The sequence below is a fragment of the Heteronotia binoei genome, chromosome 5 (genome assembly GCF_032191835.1).
Source record: "Heteronotia binoei isolate CCM8104 ecotype False Entrance Well chromosome 5, APGP_CSIRO_Hbin_v1, whole genome shotgun sequence".
NCBI classification, from domain to species: Eukaryota; Metazoa; Chordata; class Lepidosauria; order Squamata; family Gekkonidae; genus Heteronotia; species Heteronotia binoei.
In genome coordinates, this window is record NC_083227.1 from 42,810,962 (window position 1) to 42,832,991 (window position 22,030).

The 22,030-nt window shown below is 49.2% G+C and overlaps 1 protein-coding gene across 2 annotated transcripts in view; it reads left to right on the top strand.

Annotated features, from left to right (window-relative positions):
- The window catches only part of MTMR14 (myotubularin related protein 14), a 92,647-nt gene that overhangs the window by 39,298 nt on the left and 31,319 nt on the right, over positions 1–22,030 (top strand). For both annotated transcript variants that reach the window (XM_060239339.1, XM_060239340.1), the window contains exons 11-17: positions 2,681–2,766; positions 4,562–4,638; positions 5,553–5,589; positions 6,899–6,969; positions 8,065–8,114; positions 13,307–13,445; positions 20,875–21,051. In XM_060239339.1, coding sequence (XP_060095322.1) covers positions 2,681–2,766; positions 4,562–4,638; positions 5,553–5,589; positions 6,899–6,969; positions 8,065–8,114; positions 13,307–13,445; positions 20,875–21,051 — 637 coding nt within the window. The remainder of the gene's footprint in view (positions 1–2,680; positions 2,767–4,561; positions 4,639–5,552; positions 5,590–6,898; positions 6,970–8,064; positions 8,115–13,306; positions 13,446–20,874; positions 21,052–22,030) is intronic.

The window sequence follows — 22,030 nt, forward strand, 5'->3', positions numbered from 1 at the left end:
CTTCCTGAACCTACTATCCATCAGCTTCAGTGTTTTGGATGAGGGAGAAAAAATTTCTCTTTGTCAGCTCTCTCCACCCCAGGCATAATTTTATAAACTTCTGTCATGTCCCCCTTACTCATCTCTTTTCTGAACTGAAAAGCCCCAGACTCTTCAGCCTTTCCTCATAGGGAAGGTGCTCCGCCCCCCCTAATAATCTTGGTCTCCCTCCTGTACCGGGGTGGTATGCTTTAAAACCTTCCAGGATGCTGGCATGGGGTTTCCTAGCCTGCTCCTGTGTTTGGGTCTGATTTGATCATGGCACCCGCATGGCTTTGGCTCTTGTGCTTCCTACCTAGCTCCCCATTTGATTGCTTTTGTGCCTGAATGCGTGTCTCCCTGAACCCCTTCATTAGCTCCGCCATGTACTGAGCAACAGGGAATATGTACGGGTTAATTCTTTCCCCACACTCCCCCCATCTGCTGAAAAGGGGGAGGCTAGCCACCTAGGAGGTGTGCCTTGTGCAAGTCTTGCAGCAATGCAGTCCAGCCATGTGGGCAGGTGTGTAGCTCACACCCTTGCAGTGGAGCAGCCTGTTGCACGGGAACGTCCAAATCCCCAAAGCGAAAATCATGCAGGGGGTTTGTTTTGCTCACTGAATATGGTCAAAGCATTTTAAAACAATGAGACCAAAGAAAGCGGGTTTCTTGGGACATACTTTTTATTAATATCCTTCTATCCCATGTTTTCCCTGCACATTCAATAGCCAAACCAGGCAAGGAGATCCCATCTCAGTTCTTTAGGGGAACATTCAGTTGCTTTGAGTAAGTTCTTATGGTGGGAAGTGGGGGTATAAATGATTCAAAAGAATCCATGGGCTTGGGCTGCCGTGACCTTCCTGAACTGGCCGGGGGGAGAGTTCCACAGTTGTGCCTCTCTTTGGGATGATTCCCTCTCCTATCTTAAATTCATGTCTTGCTCCTGGGGCATCTTCTAACAGAGGCTGGGAAGCCATTTCACGGTGATGTTTTAGCTTTGAGGGATGGGTTAGTCTCGAATACCTATGGATGGCTTTTCCCTGGCCATGGCTCTTCCTCCCTTTGGTAGAGGGAGGGGGGAAGAGGGAAAGCAAGAGGCTGCTTTGCTCGGCTTCCTCATCAAGGGGAGAAATAAAAAATGGCGAGAGAGAAGGAAGCAGGCGATGGCCATTTTCTAGCAGGCCCGATTGGAGCCTTCTGAGGGCCAGATTAGGCTTGCAGGCTTGATGTTTGACACCCCTGATCTAGACCAGGGGTGTCAAACCCATTCATTATGAAGGACGGATCTGGCATAAATAAGACCCTGTTGGGCCGGGCCATGTTGTGTTGGGCCATGCCATGTGTGTACCTATTTAAGATTAGGTACAGAGATATAAAGGACGCAGTCAAACATATTACATATATATATATATATTTAAAAGCTTAAAACATTAGCACATGTTATCAAAGATTTCAGGTTTTCATGGCTGGTAACATCATTAGGGTTTGTAGAATCTTTCGGGCTCAAGTGCCGTGTTCTTCTGGAGAAAGTTTTCCTTCCAGACGTTTTGTTCTCATCTGCGCCTGCTCCGGCTGCAGCGCCACTGAGGATGTTCTCCGCAGCTGAGAACGAAACGTCTGGAAGGAAAACTTTCTCCAGTAGAACACGGCACTTGAGCCCGAAAGATTCTACAAACCCTAATTAGCACTTGTTGGTCTTAAAGGTGCTTTCTTTGTATTTCTCTCATGGAATCCAGGGGACTGGGTAAAGAAAGCTGAGGCTCTTTCCTTCCTTCCCCAGGGTATGGAGAGGGAGGAGCCTCAGCCAATAGAAGGAAGAGAGGCTTGGCTCAGTAGCTCTGCTGTGTGATTGAGAGAGCCTGGAAAAACATGCTCTGCCTTCCCTCCTTCCTCCCCAAGGGAAGAGCCTTAGCCAATGGAGAAAATAGAGGCTTTGCTCTGTAGCTCCTGTGTGATTGAGCAGGCCTTGCAAAGCAAACTGTTATGGAGAAAGAAACAAGAGAGGGAGAAGGAAGCAGATGACAGCCATTTGCTTGGGGGCCTGAAAGGAGCCCTCCAGGGGCCCGATTCACCCCCCCCCCCCCCGGCCATATGTTTGACGCCCGTGATCTAGATAGACAGTTACAGCATAAGCCACTTTAGGTAGATGAAAGTTCATGTGGTTGAAAGTGCCATGAAGTTGCACCTGACCGGGCTTCTGTAGGGTTTTTCAAGACAAGAGATGGTCAGAGGTGGCTGGCCATTCAGTACCTGCCTCGGCATAACAACCCTAGACTTCCTTGGCGACCTCCCATCCAAACATTAACCAGGGCTGACCCTGCTTTTCTTCCAAGATCTGACAAGATTGGGCTAGCCTGGGCCATACGGATCAGCGCAAAGATGTTCCACTAATCTCTTTTCTCTCTCTCCCCTGTCCCCGCCCCGCTTTCCTTACTTTGGTTTGACCATTTCTCCTTGTCTCAGGATTCTGCTTTGCAGAGCCTGTCCCTGGAGAAGCCTCCTCCTTGCGCAGCCAGTCTGGCATATGCTGTGGCATCTCCTGGGGATTAACGGAGGCTTCAGTACCGGTGGGGAGCTTTTCATCCTGAATGCCACACAAGTAACAGAGCTTTTCTCTCCCCCCCCCCTTTTTTTGCTTTCCCTTCCTGCCGGCTCAGCGCAGATGATGGTGGGCTCCTGGTACACTGTATATCCGGCTGGGATAGAACACCTCTCTTCATTTCCCTCCTGCGCCTTTCCCTGTGGGCTGTGAGTACCAGTGGGCACATTGCTTTGCAAGTGCCAACCAGAGAGGATCTTGAAAGGGGGAATGTAGCTGATGCAGGGGAGGGACAGTGGCTCAGCAGTAGAGCAGAAGGTCCCAGGTTCAATCCCCAGCATCTCCAACTAAAAAGGGTCAAGGCAAATACACATGAAAAACCTCAGCTTGAGACTCTGGAGAGCCGCTGCCAGTCTGAGTAGGCAATACTGACTTCGATGGACCCAGGGTCTGATTCAGTACAAGGCAGCTACATTTGTTCATATGTTCATGTGTTGGTTTTCTAATGAAGAGGAAAAACTGGACCACTTGGGGGGGGGTGCGTGTGAAATGGGAAGTAAAGGTTCTAGGATATACCCCACCCTGCTTCTGTCTTTAAAATTGCTCAGACAAGCCTTTTATTGCCTTCGAAATTTGGGAAAGGGTAGCCACTGAACTGAGGTAATTGTGGACACTGTTGCATTAGGAAGGAAGATTACTGGTAAATTGAACCTGGCTGGGATTGACGGGGATTCAGTGGAAATTCAGTGGTATGAAGCAAAACTTGCATCCTTTTGGCTTCTAGAGCCTCCCCTCTGGGCTGACACCAAAGGCCGGGCGGTTGCCAGGGCCTCCAGAGTGGCCAAAGACCCCCCATGTCTTGCTTGGCATGGGATAATCCAAAAGGTCACAGGCAGAGTGGAAAATTCTTGCTTTGCGTGCCTTCCCTCGTCCAGTTTAAGGAAGCCAGCTTAGTGCTTTGTCTAGATCACAGGTAACAGAAACTGCATGCATTTTCTGGGTTTTTCCTCCCTTTGATTGTTATCAAAACTTTTCTCCCTTGATTAAAAGCCGAGGTTCTTGAGATGGCATGGTTCATTACGCCTCAAGCGCCCCTCCATTGTGAGGACAAGAGTCCTGTGGCACTTTTAAAGACTTAACAGATTTATCCTGGCATTCATTGTGAGGAACATCCTGTGCTGTTTAATATTTGATTATGGCTCGCCTTGACTCTGTGAAATTTCCCCTTCATAACTCCCAGCCCTTTAACATTTGAAGAGGAGACATGATTCAGACCCGATGAGACGCACAATGACTTCTCTTCTCCCTTCCAGCCGCAGTCTGTATAAGGGCACCCCTGAAGGCGCGCGTTCTCCTCTCCCCCAAATGTCGTATTCGTGTCCCCATGAGCTGCACCACACCATGCTGGGCATTGCTGAAGGAAACACTGTTAGGTGCCACCTGCGTAATGGGCCGTGCAGCCGGGTTTGTGCAAATTCCAAGATTGCACCCCAACCTAAGGCTGATCTTTTCTGCAACTGGAACAAATTAGGACTGTTTGCCTGGTTTATACTGGTGGGGTGTGTGGAAGGTAGTAAGTGCAGGGACTGTCCATTCGTGGAGAGAGAAATACAGGCTGAATCTCAGGGCAAGGGAGCTGTGCCAAAAAGCTGAGAGGTGACTTTCTAAAAAGATGCCAGGCATAGCTGTGCTGCGCATTCAGTGCTGCTTTTAAGTGATCCCAGCTTTTTCCCTATGACAAAATGAGGTCTAGAAGCTTGTTTTATTAAATGAATTTAAAGATATGGGGAGGGGGCAGCCTCTGAAATTTCTAGTTTCTGTGCTGCTATGTGGTTCTGTGGTACATCTCTTTGGAAGAGAATATTGAGGGGAATTGTTTGCTGGCTTGAATGAATAGTTTTTCCAGGTGATAATCCAGGGTGTTGTATTTAAGGGAATTAGCAGAGGGCAGGTAGAGACTGTCGAGGGTGGTGTGTAATTTGTCTCTTTTGTTGTTGTACCTAGGATGGGCTGATCCACGCAACCCTGGAGCCTGCAGAGATTCTCTACCTGACAGTGGCCTATGATTGGTTCCTCTTCGGGTAAGCATGCTCAGAGGCAGACCCTGCTGTGGTTAGAAGGGACAGGAGAAATGATGGTCTGCATTCATGCAGTGTTCTCCAGTTGTTTTGAGCTTGGGACTGTCATTCTAAGCTTGCCTTACTTAGTAACTCTGAAGAAGCAGTGTCTGGTTCACATGGCGCAGAGTGTTGAAGCTGCAGTACTGCCGTCCTAAGCTCTGCTCACAACCTGAGTTCGATCTGCTGGGTTTTCAGGTAGCTGGCTCGAGGTTGACTCAGCCTTCTATCCTTCCAGGGTCGGTAAAATGAGTACCCAGCTTGCAGGGGGGAAAGTGTAGATGACTGGGGAAGGCAATGGCAAACCACCCCGTAAAAAGTCTGCCGTGAAAACGTTGTGAAAGCAATGTCACTCCAGAGTCAGAAACGACTGGTGCTTGCACGGGGAACCTTTCCTTCCCCCCCCCCTCCTCCGCCCGGAATGCATTGAAGGAAAGCAGGGGAGGTGTATAATTAGATGGAGCAGCAGTTAGACCATTCACACAGAGACATCATTGAAAGATACCGGCCACTCTGGGCTCCGTTCTTGCTGAGCAGCATCTAGGTAGAAAATCTAGGTATTGTCAGGATGCTTTGCCAGGAGACATTCAATGAAACCCAGTGCTTGGAGGGAAGGCTAAAGGTTAACCTCAGAAGATCTTCTCTCACTCCCTGAGATTCCATGTGTTCCTCCTCCTAGTGCCCCAAGTTCTTTGGTGCTGTCCCACTATTGAAACACCTAGGGTAGTGTGTCGAAGGTATCCTAGATGGTCTGTAAAATAGCACCAGGGTGAGAATCTCTGGCCAAATTTTCTCTTATTCTTTATGAGTTTTGAGCTCGTGCTCATTCTTTTATCTGCACTTTTATCTGCACTCCTCCCCCTCTGTTTCCCTTGCAGGCATATGCTGGTGGATCGGCTCAGCAAAGGAGAGGAGGTGAGTGACCTCCCAGGGGCAGTTAGGGAGAACAGCAGAGTCCCCACACCAGGTGCTCCATTGGGCTCCGTTGCTCAAAAGTATAGGTGTTGTGTTATGTACACCAGTGAGTTTAACATGGTACAATAGTCCATAGCCTGTGCCGAGAGATGAACATTCTGAGTGGAATGTCTCCGAGCAGAGCAACTTCTGCTTTCAGCTTTTATAGAGAATGCGCTTAACAAAAATTGGAAACAGTGTACGATAAGAACTGGGGGGGGGGGGGGGGGGAGGAGCGAAGGAAAGTGAGCTAGGGGGACAGCAACGTTTGCCTTGTGAGAGCAACAGGAGAGCTCAAACTTCTCTGCTCCCGGGCAATTCTATAAAAGGGCTGAGGCATTCTTTGCACATGATGATTCTTTAGCCTCCAGCTCCCTGATTAGTGACTGGCTTTGGTGACGAGTTCTTTCACGAGCCCAGCCAAGCCGAGTGGGAGGGGCAGTGCCAGTTGTGCATATGCCATCTGCACAGATCGCCGTGTACAGCCTTCTCAGTGCCTCAGTCTACTTGTATCTCTTGCCCATACAGAGCAAAGAACATTGTTCCTTTCTCCTCTGTTTTATCCACAAAATGAGTGCTCGGTGAGGTCGGCTAGAGGGAATGACTGGTCGAAGGTCACCCAGCAGGCTTCTGTTGCAAAGTCAGGGGTCAGACCTGTGTTGGCTAGCTCTTGCACTATCCAGTGCTGTAACCACTGCACCACTCTGGAACTTGTTCCGCTGGCATCCCAATCTGTCGAAGAGAGCTTTGACGCTCAGAAGCTCATACCCCAAAAGTCTTGTTAGTTTCCAAAGTGTTTCTAGATTGAATTGGCTTCTGGATGTGAATTCGGCTGCCTAGAAGATGGCCAGATTAAACAGTGCACACACACAACCCCCCGCTTTTTCTTCCTCAAATCGCAGAAAGCCAAAGCTGGTCCTGAGGGTTTCTAGTTTAAGACCTTGATGTTCATGCTGACTTGGTTTATTCTGATAAGTCCTGGGGGGGCGGGGTGTGTGTGTTTGTTTTGCCCGGAGTAAACTGGTAGCAGTTGTCTCTCGTACGCAAGCCTTGCCAGCAGGATGCAGGAGTGCCCCAAAAGGCCCCAGAAGTGTTACCTAATGAGAGGGGCGTAGTGTGTGTTAGCTGGAGTGACCTCCTCCTTTGGACCTGCTGAGGTATGAAACCTTCAGAATGGCAGCCTTCAATAATAGCCTTTCCCCCAAGCCTAGCTCTGTTCTTTCTCTTCTTTTTAAAAATACCATTCTTTCCCTTTTTTTTGTCCTCGCAGATTTTCTTTTTCTGCTTCGATTTTTTGAAGCACATCACCTCCGAGGAGTTCTCCGCCGCCAAGCCGCTGAGGTAAGAGCTCCTGCGTCGGCCACCACAGGGCAGGCTGAACACGAGCAGCGTACCTTTCGCTAGCACACGCTCTTTCCTTTTGGGAGATGGAAGCCCTCTGTGTCCTGGCCCAGTTCGCTTTAATTTATTCTGCACTCAGAAGGTGGGGTGGGGACAGGGAAATGGGGCCGAGGATTGGGGGCACATTGCGTTCTCCAGGGCCACTTGGGCCGGGAGTCCTCAATAAGCGCATTGAGAAGCAGTCACACTGCTGCTTCAGTCTGTGGTGCTTAACTTGTTGAGGTAGGAAGGCCTCCTCCCGAGGCCGGCTGCAGCTGTTCACACTGTCCTTGTGCAGGCCCAGAGGCTGTGTAGCGACCAGGTAACTTTGGGGAAGCTATGTTGTCATCTGCTTCTGCTAGTCAGATCAGATGACCTGGTTCCCCTCTAGTCTGCTACCCAGCATGGGATTTCAGTTGCCACTGGATGCAGAGCCTTGGGTGGCCCCACCCCCTGAGATTTTTTTTCCTTTGGGCTGGGGGGCTCTTAACCATGTCTTAGTAGTGAATCACTGATAGATGAAGAATCAGTTCCTGAAGCTGCTGCCAGTTGGCTTCTTGGAGTGATTCTGAGAAAGGCAGAAGAAAATTCTCTTCGCACTTATTTGTAGCAGTGTGAACTTCTGTGCCCTCCTCTGCCTCCTTTTAATTAAAACACCCCAAGCGCTTCAGCAAAATGGCTTTCCTGTGGGGAAGCCTGTCTCTTTCCCTAGCAGGGAGAAAGTCATCTTCCAAGGAAAGAGGAAATGTGACATTTATGGTGAGCAATGTTCCCTCTAAGCTGCAGAGTCTTGTGAGTAAAAATTCTACTTTGTGAGCTACTGGTATTAACTTGGGAGTTGTTGGCATTAAAGTTGTGAGTTACTGCATAAATTATTATGCTCTGGGGCCATCCTTCCTGAGCTAAGACAAAAATGTGTGAGCTGGAGGCTAAAAATCTGTGAGCTAGCTCACGCAAACTCAGCTTAGAGGGAACGCTGATGGTGAGTCTTCTGTGTATATTGATTCTGTCATGTCTTTTTCCTTCTCTCTGTGCTTCCTTCCTTTCCGTCCCTAGAAGGAAGAGTCTGCCCCCTGGATTTACATTGGAAGAGATCTGCATGCTAAGTGAGTGCCACTTTCTCCCTTCCAGCCAGTTCTCCACCTGGGTCTGGGTTTGGTCTACTTCCTGCTGGTGGAGGGGGAGTGCTGAGGTAGCTGCTTTGCATGGAGGGTTTAGGGAAGTTGTAGAGTCCTGGTTCACCAGAAAGGATGGCAGGTCACCCATAAGTTGTGGGGTTCAGCTTCTAAGAAAGATCAGTGTATGTGGTTCACCCCATTGTAATAGGTGTGTGTTGTAATGGGCGTTTGAAAATGTTGCATTAGAATGCAAATCCCATAAGAACATAAAGAGAAGCCATGTTGGCTTGGGCCAATAGCCCATTCAGTCCAACACTTTGTGTCACACAGTGGCCAAATAACCAGGTGCCACCAGCAGGGCCAGAACTCCAGAAGCCCTCCCACTGTTGCCCCCCAGAGCATCAGCCCCCATACATAGTGTTCCATCTATAAAGGTAAAGGTAGTTCCCTGTGCAAGCACCGGGTTGTTACTGACCCATGAGGTGACATCACATCAGGATATTTTCTTGGAAGACTTTTACGGGGTGGTTTGCCATTGCCTTCCCCAGTCATCTACACTTTCCCCCCCAGCAAGCTGGGTACTCATTTTACCGACCTCAGAAGGATGAAAGGCTGAGTCAACCTTGAGCTGGCTACCTGAACCCAGCTTCAGTCGGGATGGAACTCAAGTCATGAGCAGAGCTTGACCTGCAGTACTGCAGCTTACCACTTTGTGCTGCGGGGCTTCTGTTCCATCTATACCTTGTGGCTAACAGTCACTAATGAACCTCTTCTCCATATGCTTATTCAGTCCTCTCCTGAAACTGTTTATGCTTGCAGCTGCCACCACTTCTGGCAGCAGTAAATTCCACATGTTAATTATTCTTTGGGTGGACACTGAGTGTTCACAAGTTCTTGCATGGTGAGAGAGGCAGAAAAGGACTTCTTTCTCTACCTTCTCTATTCTGTAACCTCCATCTGTTCCATTCCTTCAGTCATTTTAGTTTCACTTTTCTGCTGTAATGTTTTTTATGGTGTGGTGACCAGAACTGTCCACAATACGCAGGTTTACTGGCTGATTTCAGGCCCCTTCCTAATAATCCCCAGCATAGCATTTGTCTTTTTTTATTGCAGTAGCACACTGAATCCACATCTTCAGTGAATTATCTACTATGACTCCCACACTTCTCTCCCGGTCAGTTACTGCCAGTTTGGACTCCAATCGCGTATATTTATAGTTAGGATTTTTGGCTCCAATGTACATCACTTTGCGCTTGCCCACATTGAACCTCATTTGCCATGTTGATGCCCACTCGCCCAGCCTCAACAGATCCCTCTGGAGCACTTTACAGTCCTCCCTGGTTTTCTCCACTCTGAACGACTTAGTGCCATCTGCAAACTTAGCCACTTCACTGCCAGTTTGGTGTGGAGAGCCAGTTTGGTGTAGTGGTTAAGTGTGCGGACTCTTTATCTGGGAGAACCTGCTTTGATTCCCCACTCCTCCACTTGCAGCTGCTGGAATGGCCTTGGGTCAGCCATAGCTCTGGCAGAGGTTGTCCTTGAAAGGGCAGCTGCTGTGAGAGCCCTCTCCAGCTCCACCCATCTCACAGGGTGTCTGTTATGGGGGAGGAAAGTAAAGGAGATTGTGAGCCACTCTGAGACTCTTCGGAGTGAAGGGCGGGATATAAATCCAATATCTTCTTCTTCTTTCCAAGTCAATCATGAACAAGTTAGAAAGCACTGGACCTGGTATCAAACCCTGCGATACCCCACTGCTTACCACGTTCCACTGTGAGAACTTCCCATTTATACACACTGTTTCCTGTTAATAAACCTGTTTTTAATCCACGAGAGGATTCATCCTCTTATCCCATGACTGCTGAGTTTATGTAAGAGCCTTTTATGAGGAAGTTTATCAAAAGCTTTCTAGAAGTCTAGGTGAATAACATCTACTGGGTCTCCCTTGTCCACATGTTAGTTCACCCCCTCAAGAACTCTTAATGAGTTAGTGAGACAGTCAGACAAAATCCTTCTTTACAGAATCCATGCCCAATTGTTCCTCGGTAGCTTTTGTTCATCAGTGTGCCTACCAATTCTGTCTTTAATAATGGATTCCTATACAGGAGTCTGTGGAATGAACTATTAAGAGTTTCAAAAGGAAATCCGGATGTTCAGGGTGCTTTGTGTGTGCTCAACACCCAGTAGGATATCAGCTAAGATTGTCAGCTTTCACATAGGGAGAAAGGGGGTCAGGTCTTCTTTGTTGTAAAGGTGTGCGTTAAAGCACATGCACAGTGTCCGCAGAAAACTCATAGTTGTTCAAGAAGATTTCCATTGGTTAGAGGGTAGCATTTCAGTGCCCTCCCTATGATTCAGTGTCACAAAATAAATTACATAAAATGATGTGAGGGTTGTGGGAGGGACACTGATGCAAAATAAGGAAACTGTGCTAATGTGGTTAAGATTGATTATCTATGCAAATTGCAGAGTCTAGCCCTTTTCTGGTCACGGTTTTGGCTGTGATTGTGTTAAAACTGCTCACGACAATCATGTCCTTGGTTATAATTTATGCAGCATACTTCCCAGTGTGGAATGTGGCTTAGAGTAGCTATCCAGCATATTGAAAGTGGGCCCATATCCCCCCTTTTTGCAGGTGGGAAGTCAAGGCTGAGAAAGAGGGAATTGCTCTAGACCTCAAGTAAACTATGTTTGGCCAGGCTGAGTCTTGGATGTTGAATGTGTACACACACTCTTGCTTCCCATGAGCAAAGATCTGTTTTGAAGAATGCATCAACACTCTTGAAACTCCAGGGCATCATCTAAGCCATTAAGAACATAAGAGAAGCCATGTTGGATTAGGCCAATCATAGAGTTGGAAGGCACCTCCAGGGTCATCTAGTCCAACCCGCTGCACAATGCAGGAAACTCACAAACACCTCCCCTAAATTCACAGGATCTTCATTGCTGTCAGATGGCCATCTAGCCTCTGTTTAAAAACCTCCAAGGAAGAAGAGCCCACCACCTCCCAAGGAAGCCTGTTCCACTGAGGAATCACTCTAATGGTCAGGAAGTTCTTCCTAATGTTGAGCCAGAATCTCTTTTGATTTAGTTTCAACCCAATGATTCTGGTCCTACCTTCTGGGGCCACAAAACAATTCCACACCATCCTCTATATGATAGCCCTTCAAGTACTTGAAGATGGTGATCATATCACCTCTTGGCTGCCTCCTCTTCAGGTAATGGCCCATCCAATCCAACACACTGTGTCACACAGTGGCCAAAAAACTGAAGTGCCATCAGGAGGTCCACCAGTGGGGCTAGGACACTAGAAGCCCTCCCACTGTGCCCCCCACCCAAGCACCAAGAATACAGAGCATCACTGCCCCCGACAGAGTTCCAACGATAAGATGTGACTAATAGTCGCTGATGGACCTCTGCTCCATATGCTTATCCAATCCCCTCTTGAAGCTGTCTAAGCTTGTAGCTGCCACCACCTCCTGTGGCAGTGAATTCCATATGTTAATCACCCTTTGGGTGAAGAAGTACTTCCTTTTATCAGTTCTAACCTGACTGCTCAGCAGTTTCATTGAATGTCCACGAGTTCTCATATTGTGTGAGAGGGAGAAAAATACTTCTTTCTCTACCTTCTCTATCCCATGCATAATCTTGTAAACCTTGATCATGTCACCCCTCAGTCAGTGTTTCTCCAAGCTAAAGAGCCCCAAGCGTTTTAACCTTTCTTCATAGGGAAAGTGTTCCAGCCTTTTAAAGGAGCAGCTGCTGTTTGAGGGTTGAAGCCTGGGAACTTCTCTGTTCCCCACTTTTCACTGTCATAGCTCAGCCCTTCAACATACCACTGAAGTCATTGTCATTGTAACTACTCCCTCCTTTTAAGGGAAAAGAAGCAGCAGTGTCCTCCCCTCACCCTGCAATTCTCTCCTTCCGCCATTAATCACAAATGCCAAACATTGTCTATTTCTGAGATATTCTGTCCGGTATTTATATGCTCTGCATGAAAGCCTTCCATAGCAACCCTAGATTTAAGTCCTGTAGCAGCTTCGGAGACCCGGAAACTCTATAACAAACAGCCGAATTGTCACCATGTGAAATCTTTCTCAGAATCTCTACCTCTCTTGTCCAGATCTCTGTCCTCAGCAGGCTTAGTCCACATGCTTTTAGACTGACCCTTGAGGATTGAAGGCCTGCTTTCTCAACTTTGCACACTGTTTCCTGTTTTTTCCCCTTGCGCTTGTGGTTCTGAATAGCAGCATACGCAGCAACCCTCTGCAGTCCCTCTTGTGTAGAGCAGACAGAACAAGCTGCTGTTTGGATGGGAAGGCTGCAATGTGGCGTGTATTGAGCAGTTTGCAAAACGTGTGCCAAAGTTTGCGTCAAAGAAACCCGAACTCCCGGCCTTGCAACGAGCTATGCCAGTAAAAGACCTCAAGAGGTGTGATAAGTACTTTTCCTGGCTGTAGCTATTGAGATGAGAGACGCTCTTCAAAACTTCCCCCTTATTCCTGGAAGGTTTGCTCTGCTGCTTCCTGGATTCTGAGGCTTGTCGTGAATGGCTGTCAAAGGGGCTCCAGCAGTGTGGGCGCATCCCTGATTTTTAATACAATCCACAATGTCTTTTTTTTTTTTGCAAACCTGCAAAAACGAATAGAAATGCACATGACCAGCCCTTGACAATCTTGACCTGCATCCCTGATCATTAGGCGAATTGGGCCATCACAGCAGCGTCCGGCTGTGGTTTCCACCATTGACAGTTTGGTGTAGTGGTTATGTGCGCGGACTCTTATCTGAAAGAACCGTGTTTGATTCCCCACTCCCCCACTTGCAGCTGCTGGAATGGCCTTGGGTCAGCCATAACTCCCATAGTTGTCCTTGAAAGGGCAGCTGCTGTGAGAGCTCTCTCAGCCCCACCCACCTGTTCATTGTGGAGGAAGATAAAGGAGATTGTAAGCTGCTCTGAGACTCTGATTCAGAGAGATGGGTGGGGGTATAAATCTGTGGTCTTCTTCTATCAGCTTCTCTGCTGTTTTCATTGTGGGGGTTGCTGACAGTAGTATCTAGACCTGTGTGTTCTGGGCTGGGTCATGTCACCCAAGTGCATCCATGAAAGCAGCGGCCCCGCAAGCCTGTGGAAGAAGGCAAGGGCAGTCCCGGCTGGGCCTACACCTCCCCGTTTTGTGTTCCAGAGCAGAGGGACCGGGGCAGCACCACCAGCCTGAGCAGTGACTTCTCTCTCGTGATGGAGAGTTCTCCTGGGGCAGCAGGGAACTTCACCTACGAAGCTGTGGAGCTGATGCCGGCAGGCTCCCAAACGCAAGCTGCTTGGTAAGAGGCCATTCCTGCGTGCACGCGCCTGTCAGTGAGGTGGTGCGGAAGGGGCCATGGCTCGGTAGAGCATCTGCTTGGCAAGCAGAAGGTCCCATGTTCAGTCATTGGCACCTCCAGTTAAAGAGTCTGGCAGTAGGTGATGTGAAAGACCTCTGCCCGAGACCCTGGAGAGCTGCTGCCAGGCTGAGTAGACAAGACTAGCTTTGATGGAATAAGGTTGCACTTCAGAGAGCCAGTTTGGTGTAGTGGTTAAGTGTGCAGACTCTTATCTGGGAGAACCAGGTTTGATTCCCCACTTCTCCACTTGCAGCTGCTGGAATGGCCTTGGGTCAGCCATAGCTATCTCAGAGTTGTCCTTGAAAGGGCAGCTGCTGTAAGAGCTATCTCAGCCCCACCTACCTCACAGGGTTTCTGTTGTGGGGGGAGAAGATATAGGAGATTGTGACTGCTCTGAGATTCAGAGTTTAGGGTGGGATATAAATCCAATATCTTCTTTCTCTCTCTCTCTCTCTTTCTCCCTCTTTCTCCCTTCTTTCTTCTTCTCCTTCCACCTTCCTTCTCCCTCCCTTCTCCTTTCTTCCTCCCTCTCTCTCTCCCTCCCTCCTTCCTGCCTTCATCCTTCTTTTTCTTTCTTCTTCTTTAGCACAAGACAGCTTTGTGTGTTCAGTTTGCAGAGGAGGCACTGTGTATTAAACCAGAAAGCAAAAAGGCATCCTCCTGCTGATCCATGGTTATTTTATTATTATTAGCATTCACATTCATGTGTGCTTGTGTGCCTGGAAGTCACAGTAACTTCTGGCAATCCCCAGTGGAGCTAGAATGTTTCAGACAGGTGGCTTGGATATTTCCTGCCTCTGCCTCCTGGTCCTGGTATTCCCAGGAGGTCTCCCATCCAAGTCCTTGCGAGGGTTGGCCTGGCTTAGCTCCTGAGATGTGACAAGATTGGACTTGCCTGGACTGTCCCAGTCAGGGCCCTGCTGAACGAAGCTTGAAGGCTTTTTCCAGAAGTGGTTCTTCCACTGGAGGAGCCGCTTAAGTGGGAGGAAGGCTCTTGAGGGGGGAGGAAGTCCCTCCAGTCCACTGTAGGTGGCCTAGGCCACTCCATCCCAGGGTATTTTGATCACTCGTTCTCATGGTGTGGGAACTAATAGGCTGAGTTCCCCACGCAGGCCAAGAGACGAGATGCCCTCGTGAGATTGCAGGGACCCCTGGGCCAAAGGTAGGGGGTGGGTAGTTTTGAGCGGGATATCCAAGTGACCCAGTGGGCCCTGTGTGCCAAGTGGCAGGATGCCCCATAGGCCAGGTGTCGCTTTCCCTTGACTGGCACCTCTCCCAGTGCTGAATTGGCAGCCTTTGGAACATGCCTCCTGTAGCATTGGGGTGGATTCTTCCTCTTGGGTGCCAGGGCTTTCCTTGATTGCATTGAGCCAGGAGTTTACAGCAGTGATATTGCACTACCCATTCCTCGTTCCACCTATGAGTCTGTAGAAAACCTGGTCTGTCCCAGCTCTAAAATGCCATTCTGTCGCCTTGCATGGGGAACAGTCTCTTGGCTCTGTTATTTCCTAATAATAACGACGCTAGTTCCAATGTACCACGCAACTCAGCTCCTGGGATGATCTTTAGGATTCTTGACAGCGAGGGCATTCTGAAGCCAACATCACCCGGGGGCTCCTGTTCCCCTTTTGGTTTTCGGCCTGCCTCTTTTGGAGGCCTCATGCCCTGTATGTGTTGCAAGAAGTCTGCTTGATGTGGGGGGAGGAAGGGTTGGGGGCTCAGGCTGGGGAGTTTGAAGCACCGCCGCTGGGCATGCCCTGCTCAGTTTAATTTTTCTCTCTTCTCCCCAAGCATGTGTGCTAATGATATTTTACAGTGCAATTATTCTGAGCTAAATCTGGGCTGTGCTGAGAGGCAGCTAGAAATCCTCTGGGGTACCGGCAAGCCCTCCGCTCGCTGTTATCAGGCTGAGCTTCTCGGAGCATGGAGTTTGGCAGGAGGAGGTGTGGGGAGGAGGCCAGAGCAATCAGTTGGGGGGGGGGGCAGGGTGGATGGTCGGAAAGCAGGGCCCCTGCCAAGTCTGCTTCAAAAGCATCTCACAGGCTGTCCCAGGCAGAGCAGATACCCCGCTCCTCCGAGTCTGGGACTTGCTCTGGTCACCTGACCAGTTAAGGGGAAGGTCTAAAACAATCCAAACCCATTTCCAGAAGATGGAGATTCGTTTTACTTGAATGGGTTTGTTATGAAAGCCAGCACGATGCAGCGGTGAGATCATTGAATGAGGAGCTGGGGCACCTCGGTTCGCATTCCCGCTTTGCCCTGGAAGCTCCCTGGGGGTGACTTTTGGCCAGTCACGCTCTCTAGTCTCACCTACCTTGTGGGGTAGCTGTTGTGAGTGTAAAATGGAGGAGAGGAGAGCGATGCAAGTTGCTTTGGGTCCCTGATGGGGAGAAGTTAAAAAAATCCACCCTGTATAAACTTTACTGACTTAGGTGCCTTGCTCATGTATGCATGTGTTAGAAACATTTCTATCCCACCTTTCCCCATGGCTTGTCATGGCTTATGGCACATTGTACTGGGAGTTAAACATGACCCTGGAAGGACACAGACTCTCTGGGGCTTGCTGAAAGATTTCAGAGCCTCCTCCACTTTATGCTGCGTTGTCAGGTCCTGTCTAAATTGCTCCATGCAGGGAAGGACTCCTGTGACACTGTACGGATGTCTGTGTGCCATGCGAAGTTGCCAGGCGTGTTGTCTCCTTCAGGTCTTGAGTCTGACCCAGTGTGAGTTTCCTGAGAGTGACTAGAGTAGGAAAGCCAGTGTGTTCAGAGAACGCTCGAGGCAATAAGCATTCAGCGGGGCAGCGATGGGGGTAGCCAAAAACCGGCTAGGTGAAAAACTTTGTAACCATTGAAAGCCCTGTGTTGACTCTGCCCAGTTTCAGCGCATTCCTTTGAGTGCTTGATCCAGCGATTCCTCAGCAGAAGGCCCAGGCCAGTACAGATCTTTGCCTTGCTCCCCTCCTCCAGCAGTCCTTTCTGACCTTGGGAAAGTCAGTTTCCAGTCCCGTGTGCTGGGGACCTGCACCGAGGAGGGGGGAAGGAGCTAAAATGGCTTCCCCATCAGTGAAGTTCCATTTGCAGACGAGGGAGCAGTTTCTCTCCCCCCTCAGCACAACACACACGCCCCCTCCTGACCCGCATCATTATTAGACCGTATGAGTCCCATGACCCCAGCAGTCAACTTCCCCCAGCGTTATCAGGGGCTGGTGGTGGGGAGGGGAACATGACAAAGATCTGCGCCCCTTTTGCCGACGGATCATCTGGATAATCCAACCTATTTGTTCAGGATTTCCTCTTGACCCATGAGGGTCTGGAATCTTGCTGTATTCAAAATGAAAGCAGAGGCTCTTGGGATGGAAGCCTAATGCCAGATTCTGTGCTGAAGGCCAGAGTCCGTGGTTCACATCTGTCCATCACATGTTTATCCTGCCATCTGTTGAAGGAGCTGGGAGCAGTGCACCTGGATCCTCCCTTCTTCCACATTGAGGGAACGAGAGTGGCTGGCCCGGGGCTGTGAGCTTCCAGGGCAGAGCTGGGGTTTGAAGTCTGACATTCTGACCATCTCACCATAACCACAGCGCTCTCCTTTTTCTGAGCCTTTGCATGTGCCGCTTTGCCTTTGATGGCATGCGCCGATGCTTGCAAGAAGGGGTCTAAGGTTGACTACGATGATTACTATTGGGGGCCATTAGGCATTATCCGCATTATGGCCGGGGAGCTGGTGCCACCTCAAGTGGAAACCTGGGCTTTGGCCTCCCACTGAGTCTGTGCTTCTGGTCTCCCTCCCTCCCTGCCTGCCCCTGGGCCCAAACCCTCCAAAGCTGGGCCAGTTGCGCAAGCTGCGGGGAGCCCTGTTCTCTGTCTCTTAAAAGCCTCGCTCTCCTTTCCTTATTTTAATTGCCTCTCTTCTCTGCCTGCCTGCCTGAGTGCCTGTGGCTGTGTTATTAGGCACTTCATTAAGTCTGAGCCTTGTGCCCGCGCACAATGCAGCAGTGGCAGCGCAGAGAGAGCAGGGAGGCTCTTGAAAGCTCGGCCTGTCGCCTCATGCTTTCGAGAGCCGGGATGCTGAGGCTCTTGCAAGGAAATCCTGGGGTTTGAGGAGAGCCCTTATTAACTGTGCACAGCCAGGGGTAATAATCCGGACCTCTGGTAATCACTCGGCAGGGAGCGAGAGGAGGGAGAAGGGAGGAGCAGAGCCAGCAGTGGGACAGCCCAATGTGTCTCTGCAGAGGGAGGCCTCAGCAACTTGGATGTTTTGAGCCTGTAGTCCATCTACAGTTGTGTGGGGCCAAGCTGTACCAGAGACTGCCTGCAGATAGTTCCATCACCAGTGCAGTTGTGGGTCTCGCTGCATTCTCTTTCTCTTGCTTGCTTTGCACCAAATGATCTCTTGATCACAGCGCTCTGGCTGCATGTTAGCAGGGGGAGCTTTTGCAAACAGGCCCCTTGGGGACCTGAATACACGAAGTTACCTTCTTCCCTACTCTGTTGAGGTCGTTGTGGTGACTGGCAGCAGTTCTCCAGGTTGAGGTCTGACATGAGCACTAACTGATCTCTGTAGCTGCAGGTGTAAGGGATCACCTTCTGCATGCCAAGCAAATGCTCCAGCACTACGCTGTAAGAGCCAGTTTGGTGTAGTGGTTAAGCGTGCAGACTCTTCTCTGGGAGAACTGGATTTGATTCCCCACTCCTCCACCTGCAGCTGCTGGATTGGCCTTGGGTCAGCCATAGCTCTTATAGTGCTGTCCTTGAAAGGGAAGCTTCTGGGGGAGCTCTCTCAGCCCCACCCACCTCAAAGGGTGTCTGTTGTGGAGGAAGAAGGTAAAGGAGATTGTAAAGCACTCTGAGACTCCAATTCAGAGAGAAGGGGGAGTGGTATAAATGTACAGTCTTCTTCTTTTTCACCATGCTTTTGCACTTGTCCAGTGGCAAGGCAGCTGCAAAGCTGTGTGATTTGGGGAAGGATGATGGGGAGAAGGGAAGTCATTTGTTTAATTTGTGTGGTTCTACTTCAGCTCCTTGAAAGTTCCATGACTGTAATGCCTCATCCAAAATCCTTATGCTTTTGTTCCTCAGCCCACTTCTGAAAAATAACTGTCCAAAAGCCGGTGTAGTGTGATGGTCAGCATCACACACTGATCTGGGAGACTCAGATTTGAATCCCCATTCTGCCATGGAAGCTCCCCAAGTGATCTTGGGCCAGTCCCACCGCAGCTTAATCTACTTCACAGGGCTGTTGCAAGTAAAACGGAGGAGAGGAGATTGACGCAAGCCACTTTGGGGGGGCAGGCAGGATGGAAATGAAATAAGCCAAAAAGTAGGAGGTTGGAAATGTTTTGCGAGGATATGAGGCGGTGGCTGGAGGAAGAAGTACATGGGAGGGCTGGGGTTAGGTGGGCAGCTGAGCACTGCTGTCCAGCCTGCCAGTTTGAAGCCTCTTCCAAGCCCTGTTTCTTGTGCCAGCCTGAAGAGGTGAGGTGGGTGGGAACTAGAAACAGGGATAAGCAAACAGCAGAATAGCTTATGCAAGGGGCTGAAATATCTCCTGAGTACTAGTAAGAGTAGAAGCTCTTGGTGTTTGGCGCAGTGGTTAAGTGTGCAGACTCTTATCTGGGAGAACCAGGTTTGATTCCCCACTTCTCTACTTACAGCTGCTGGAATGGCCATAGCTGTTGCAGGAGTTGACCTTGAAAGGTAGCTGCTGTGAGCCCCACCCGCCTCACAGGGTGTCTGTTGTGGGGGAGGAAGGTAAAGGAGATTGTAAGCTGCTCTGAGTCTCTGATTAAAAGAGAAGGCGAGGTATAAATCTGCAGTCTTCTTCTTCTCTTCCTGTTTAAGTCCAGGTTTCCCAACCCACCTCAAGAAGGTTCTTAGGAACGTCTAAGCTTTGCTTCCCCATCATGATGCTAAGAATGTAATTGATCTAAATACTTGTTGTAACCAATGTTTCCTCTAAACTGTGGAGTCTTGTGAACAAAAATTCTATTTTGTGAGCTAGTGGCATTAAAGTTGTGAGCTACTGTATAAATTTGCTCTGGGGCCATTTTTCCTGAGCTAAGACCAAAAAAATGTGAGCCAGAGGATAAAAATCCATGAGCTAGCCCACACTAACTCAGGTTAGAGGGAACACTATTCTTTTTTAATAGAAAAACTATTAAACTTTTTAATAGAAAAAGCCCAGCAGGAGCTCTTTTGCATATTAGGCCCCACCCCCTGACCTGGGAGCATGTGGCTGCTGCATGGAGGGTCAGGCCAGCCGGAGACCTGGTCAGCCCAGGCGAAGCTCTGCTCCTGTGAGCTCTGGCAGAAAAAAAAGCCCTACTTGTAACGGTCAAGCCTAACGCGAAGAACTGCAAAAAGTGGCCCTACTGGGAAGCTTGTTTGCATTCTCAAGAGAGTTGGCATCACCTGATAGATCAGACCATGAGCTCTGTACCAGGTTCAACTCTTGCCTGTGCCACTTAGGCAAACCATACTTTCTCCAGGTTCTGCAATAGCAGGGATTTCAACTCTGGGCTCTGGGGGATTCCTAAGGAAATGTGTGCAACATGCTTTAAGCATTCAGAGTACTGATCAAAATATTAAGCATCGTTTTGGAACAGAGTTGTGATCCTAAGAAACCACTTCTGAATATACTGCTTTACAATATAAAATGCTGTAACCTGATGTGAATCCCTATTAGGTTGAAAAGCAGGATATAAATAAGTATATCCTGCTTTTCTACCTAATGGGGATCCATGTTGGGTTACAGTATTTTTTTTTTTTAAAGGTGCAATAGCAACAAACCAAAGAAGGAGAAGGCTTTGGAAGTCAGAGCAGGTCTCTCCCTCCCAGCTTCTAGCAAAGAGCCAGAGGCTGTGAGCCCTTTTTGGCTCTTGCCCTTCAGCTCACACACCTGGATATGTCCAGGCTTTGAAGCACCTGTAACAGAAGCAGCAAACTCAGCCAAGGTTTGAACAGCTGCCGCTGGCCAGCTGACATGATATTGCCTTCTGGTCTTCATGACCCACTTGCCACATAACTCCATGTTGTTTTTCTCTTAGTGCACAGCAGTTAACCTGGAATGTCTCCCCCCCCCCCATTTTCAGTATTTATTAATGTAGAGCATTATCAAGCAGAGAAGCTATTCTGTACTGTTGTGCAGAAGCAAACCTAAAATTCCTATTAACATTCTCAGAATGTTTTTTTTCTCTCAACCCCAGAGTTTTGAGAAGTGCTGGCACAAGGTGACCCTCTGCTATCTAGTTCTGGCTCTTTATTGGTGGAAGTGCTGAGCTGCCTTTATCTTCCATCACTCAAAGGGTGTAGATTTTGTCCTGATGGTGCTGGAACTTTCTCAGAATGTGCTCTTTTTTTAACCCTTTCAGGAGGAAAAACTGCGCGTCCTCTCCCCAGACAGTGCTATGGAGCCGGGCTCAGCAACCTGAGGATAAATCGCCGTTTCAGAACGTGCTGGAAGCGAGGTCTTCCAGCTCCTCCTCTTCCAACCACTCAGAGAACTTCTCCAGGCTGGGCAGCAGTCCTTTGGAAGTTCCCAAAGCCAGGTGAGCTACAAGGAGACTCTTAATGTTTTAACAGTGTGGCGGAGCTGAGGGTCAAGCTGAACACGCGCTGCAAGTTTTGTGAATGGCACTCCTAGTGAGTTTGTGAATTTATTTCTTGGTTGTGTGAGGGGTTTTTTTGGGAGGGGTAGGTGGACCCAACAAGGTAAATAGCAGCTCCTTAAGTTTGTTGCCAGGTAAAGTGTGTGTGTATGTTCTTCCTTGCCTAAAGAGTCCAGAGCAATCTTTGAGGGGAGGAGGGGAGTCTGGGAAGAAGGCCAAAATTAGGGAGCATCTGCTATATCTGAGAGATTTTCTTGGGGAGGCGGAATGAACAGTCTTCAAATCCAAGTGATTTGGATCTCACTCCTTGTGTCCTCGAAGATGCTCACATTGAAGTCCAAACATGGTGCAGGGCTCCAAGAAGAAGGGAGCAGAGGAAATGTGATCTTCGTTCAGAGGGTTTGTCGTGCGCATTCAGTAAGCAAGGCTGGGGGAGGGCAAGTTTAGAGGGCTGCCAAGAGGCCATGGAGGAGCAGGCTTGTAGTGGCTAAGGGAACTAACTAAATCTAGCAGGGAGAATGCTTTGAGGCAAAGCAGCTGAAGGCTAGGGGTGGCTGGCATCCCTGGGAACTTTCTGGGTGGGGTGGTGACCTTAGATGACATCCAGCAGCCTGTAAAGTCACATCCACCCAGAACCCCAAATACAACATGTGCGTTGTGTGCTGTCTGGTAATACTTAACCATGGAACAAAGTCAGATATTTGAGAGCCGCAGGACACAAAAGATAGGTGGGGAGAGAGAGGTGGAAAGAAAGCAACTTTAACTTTAAATGCATTCTCCAGCTGGCTTGGCTTGGAGAAGTGATTTAAAGAGAAATGTCTTTTCCAAGCCAGCTGACGGGGTGGGGGTGGGGGGCTTGGAGAGCCACATGAAAGAGTCACATGTGGCTCCTGAGCTGCAGTTTGGCCACCCCTGCCAT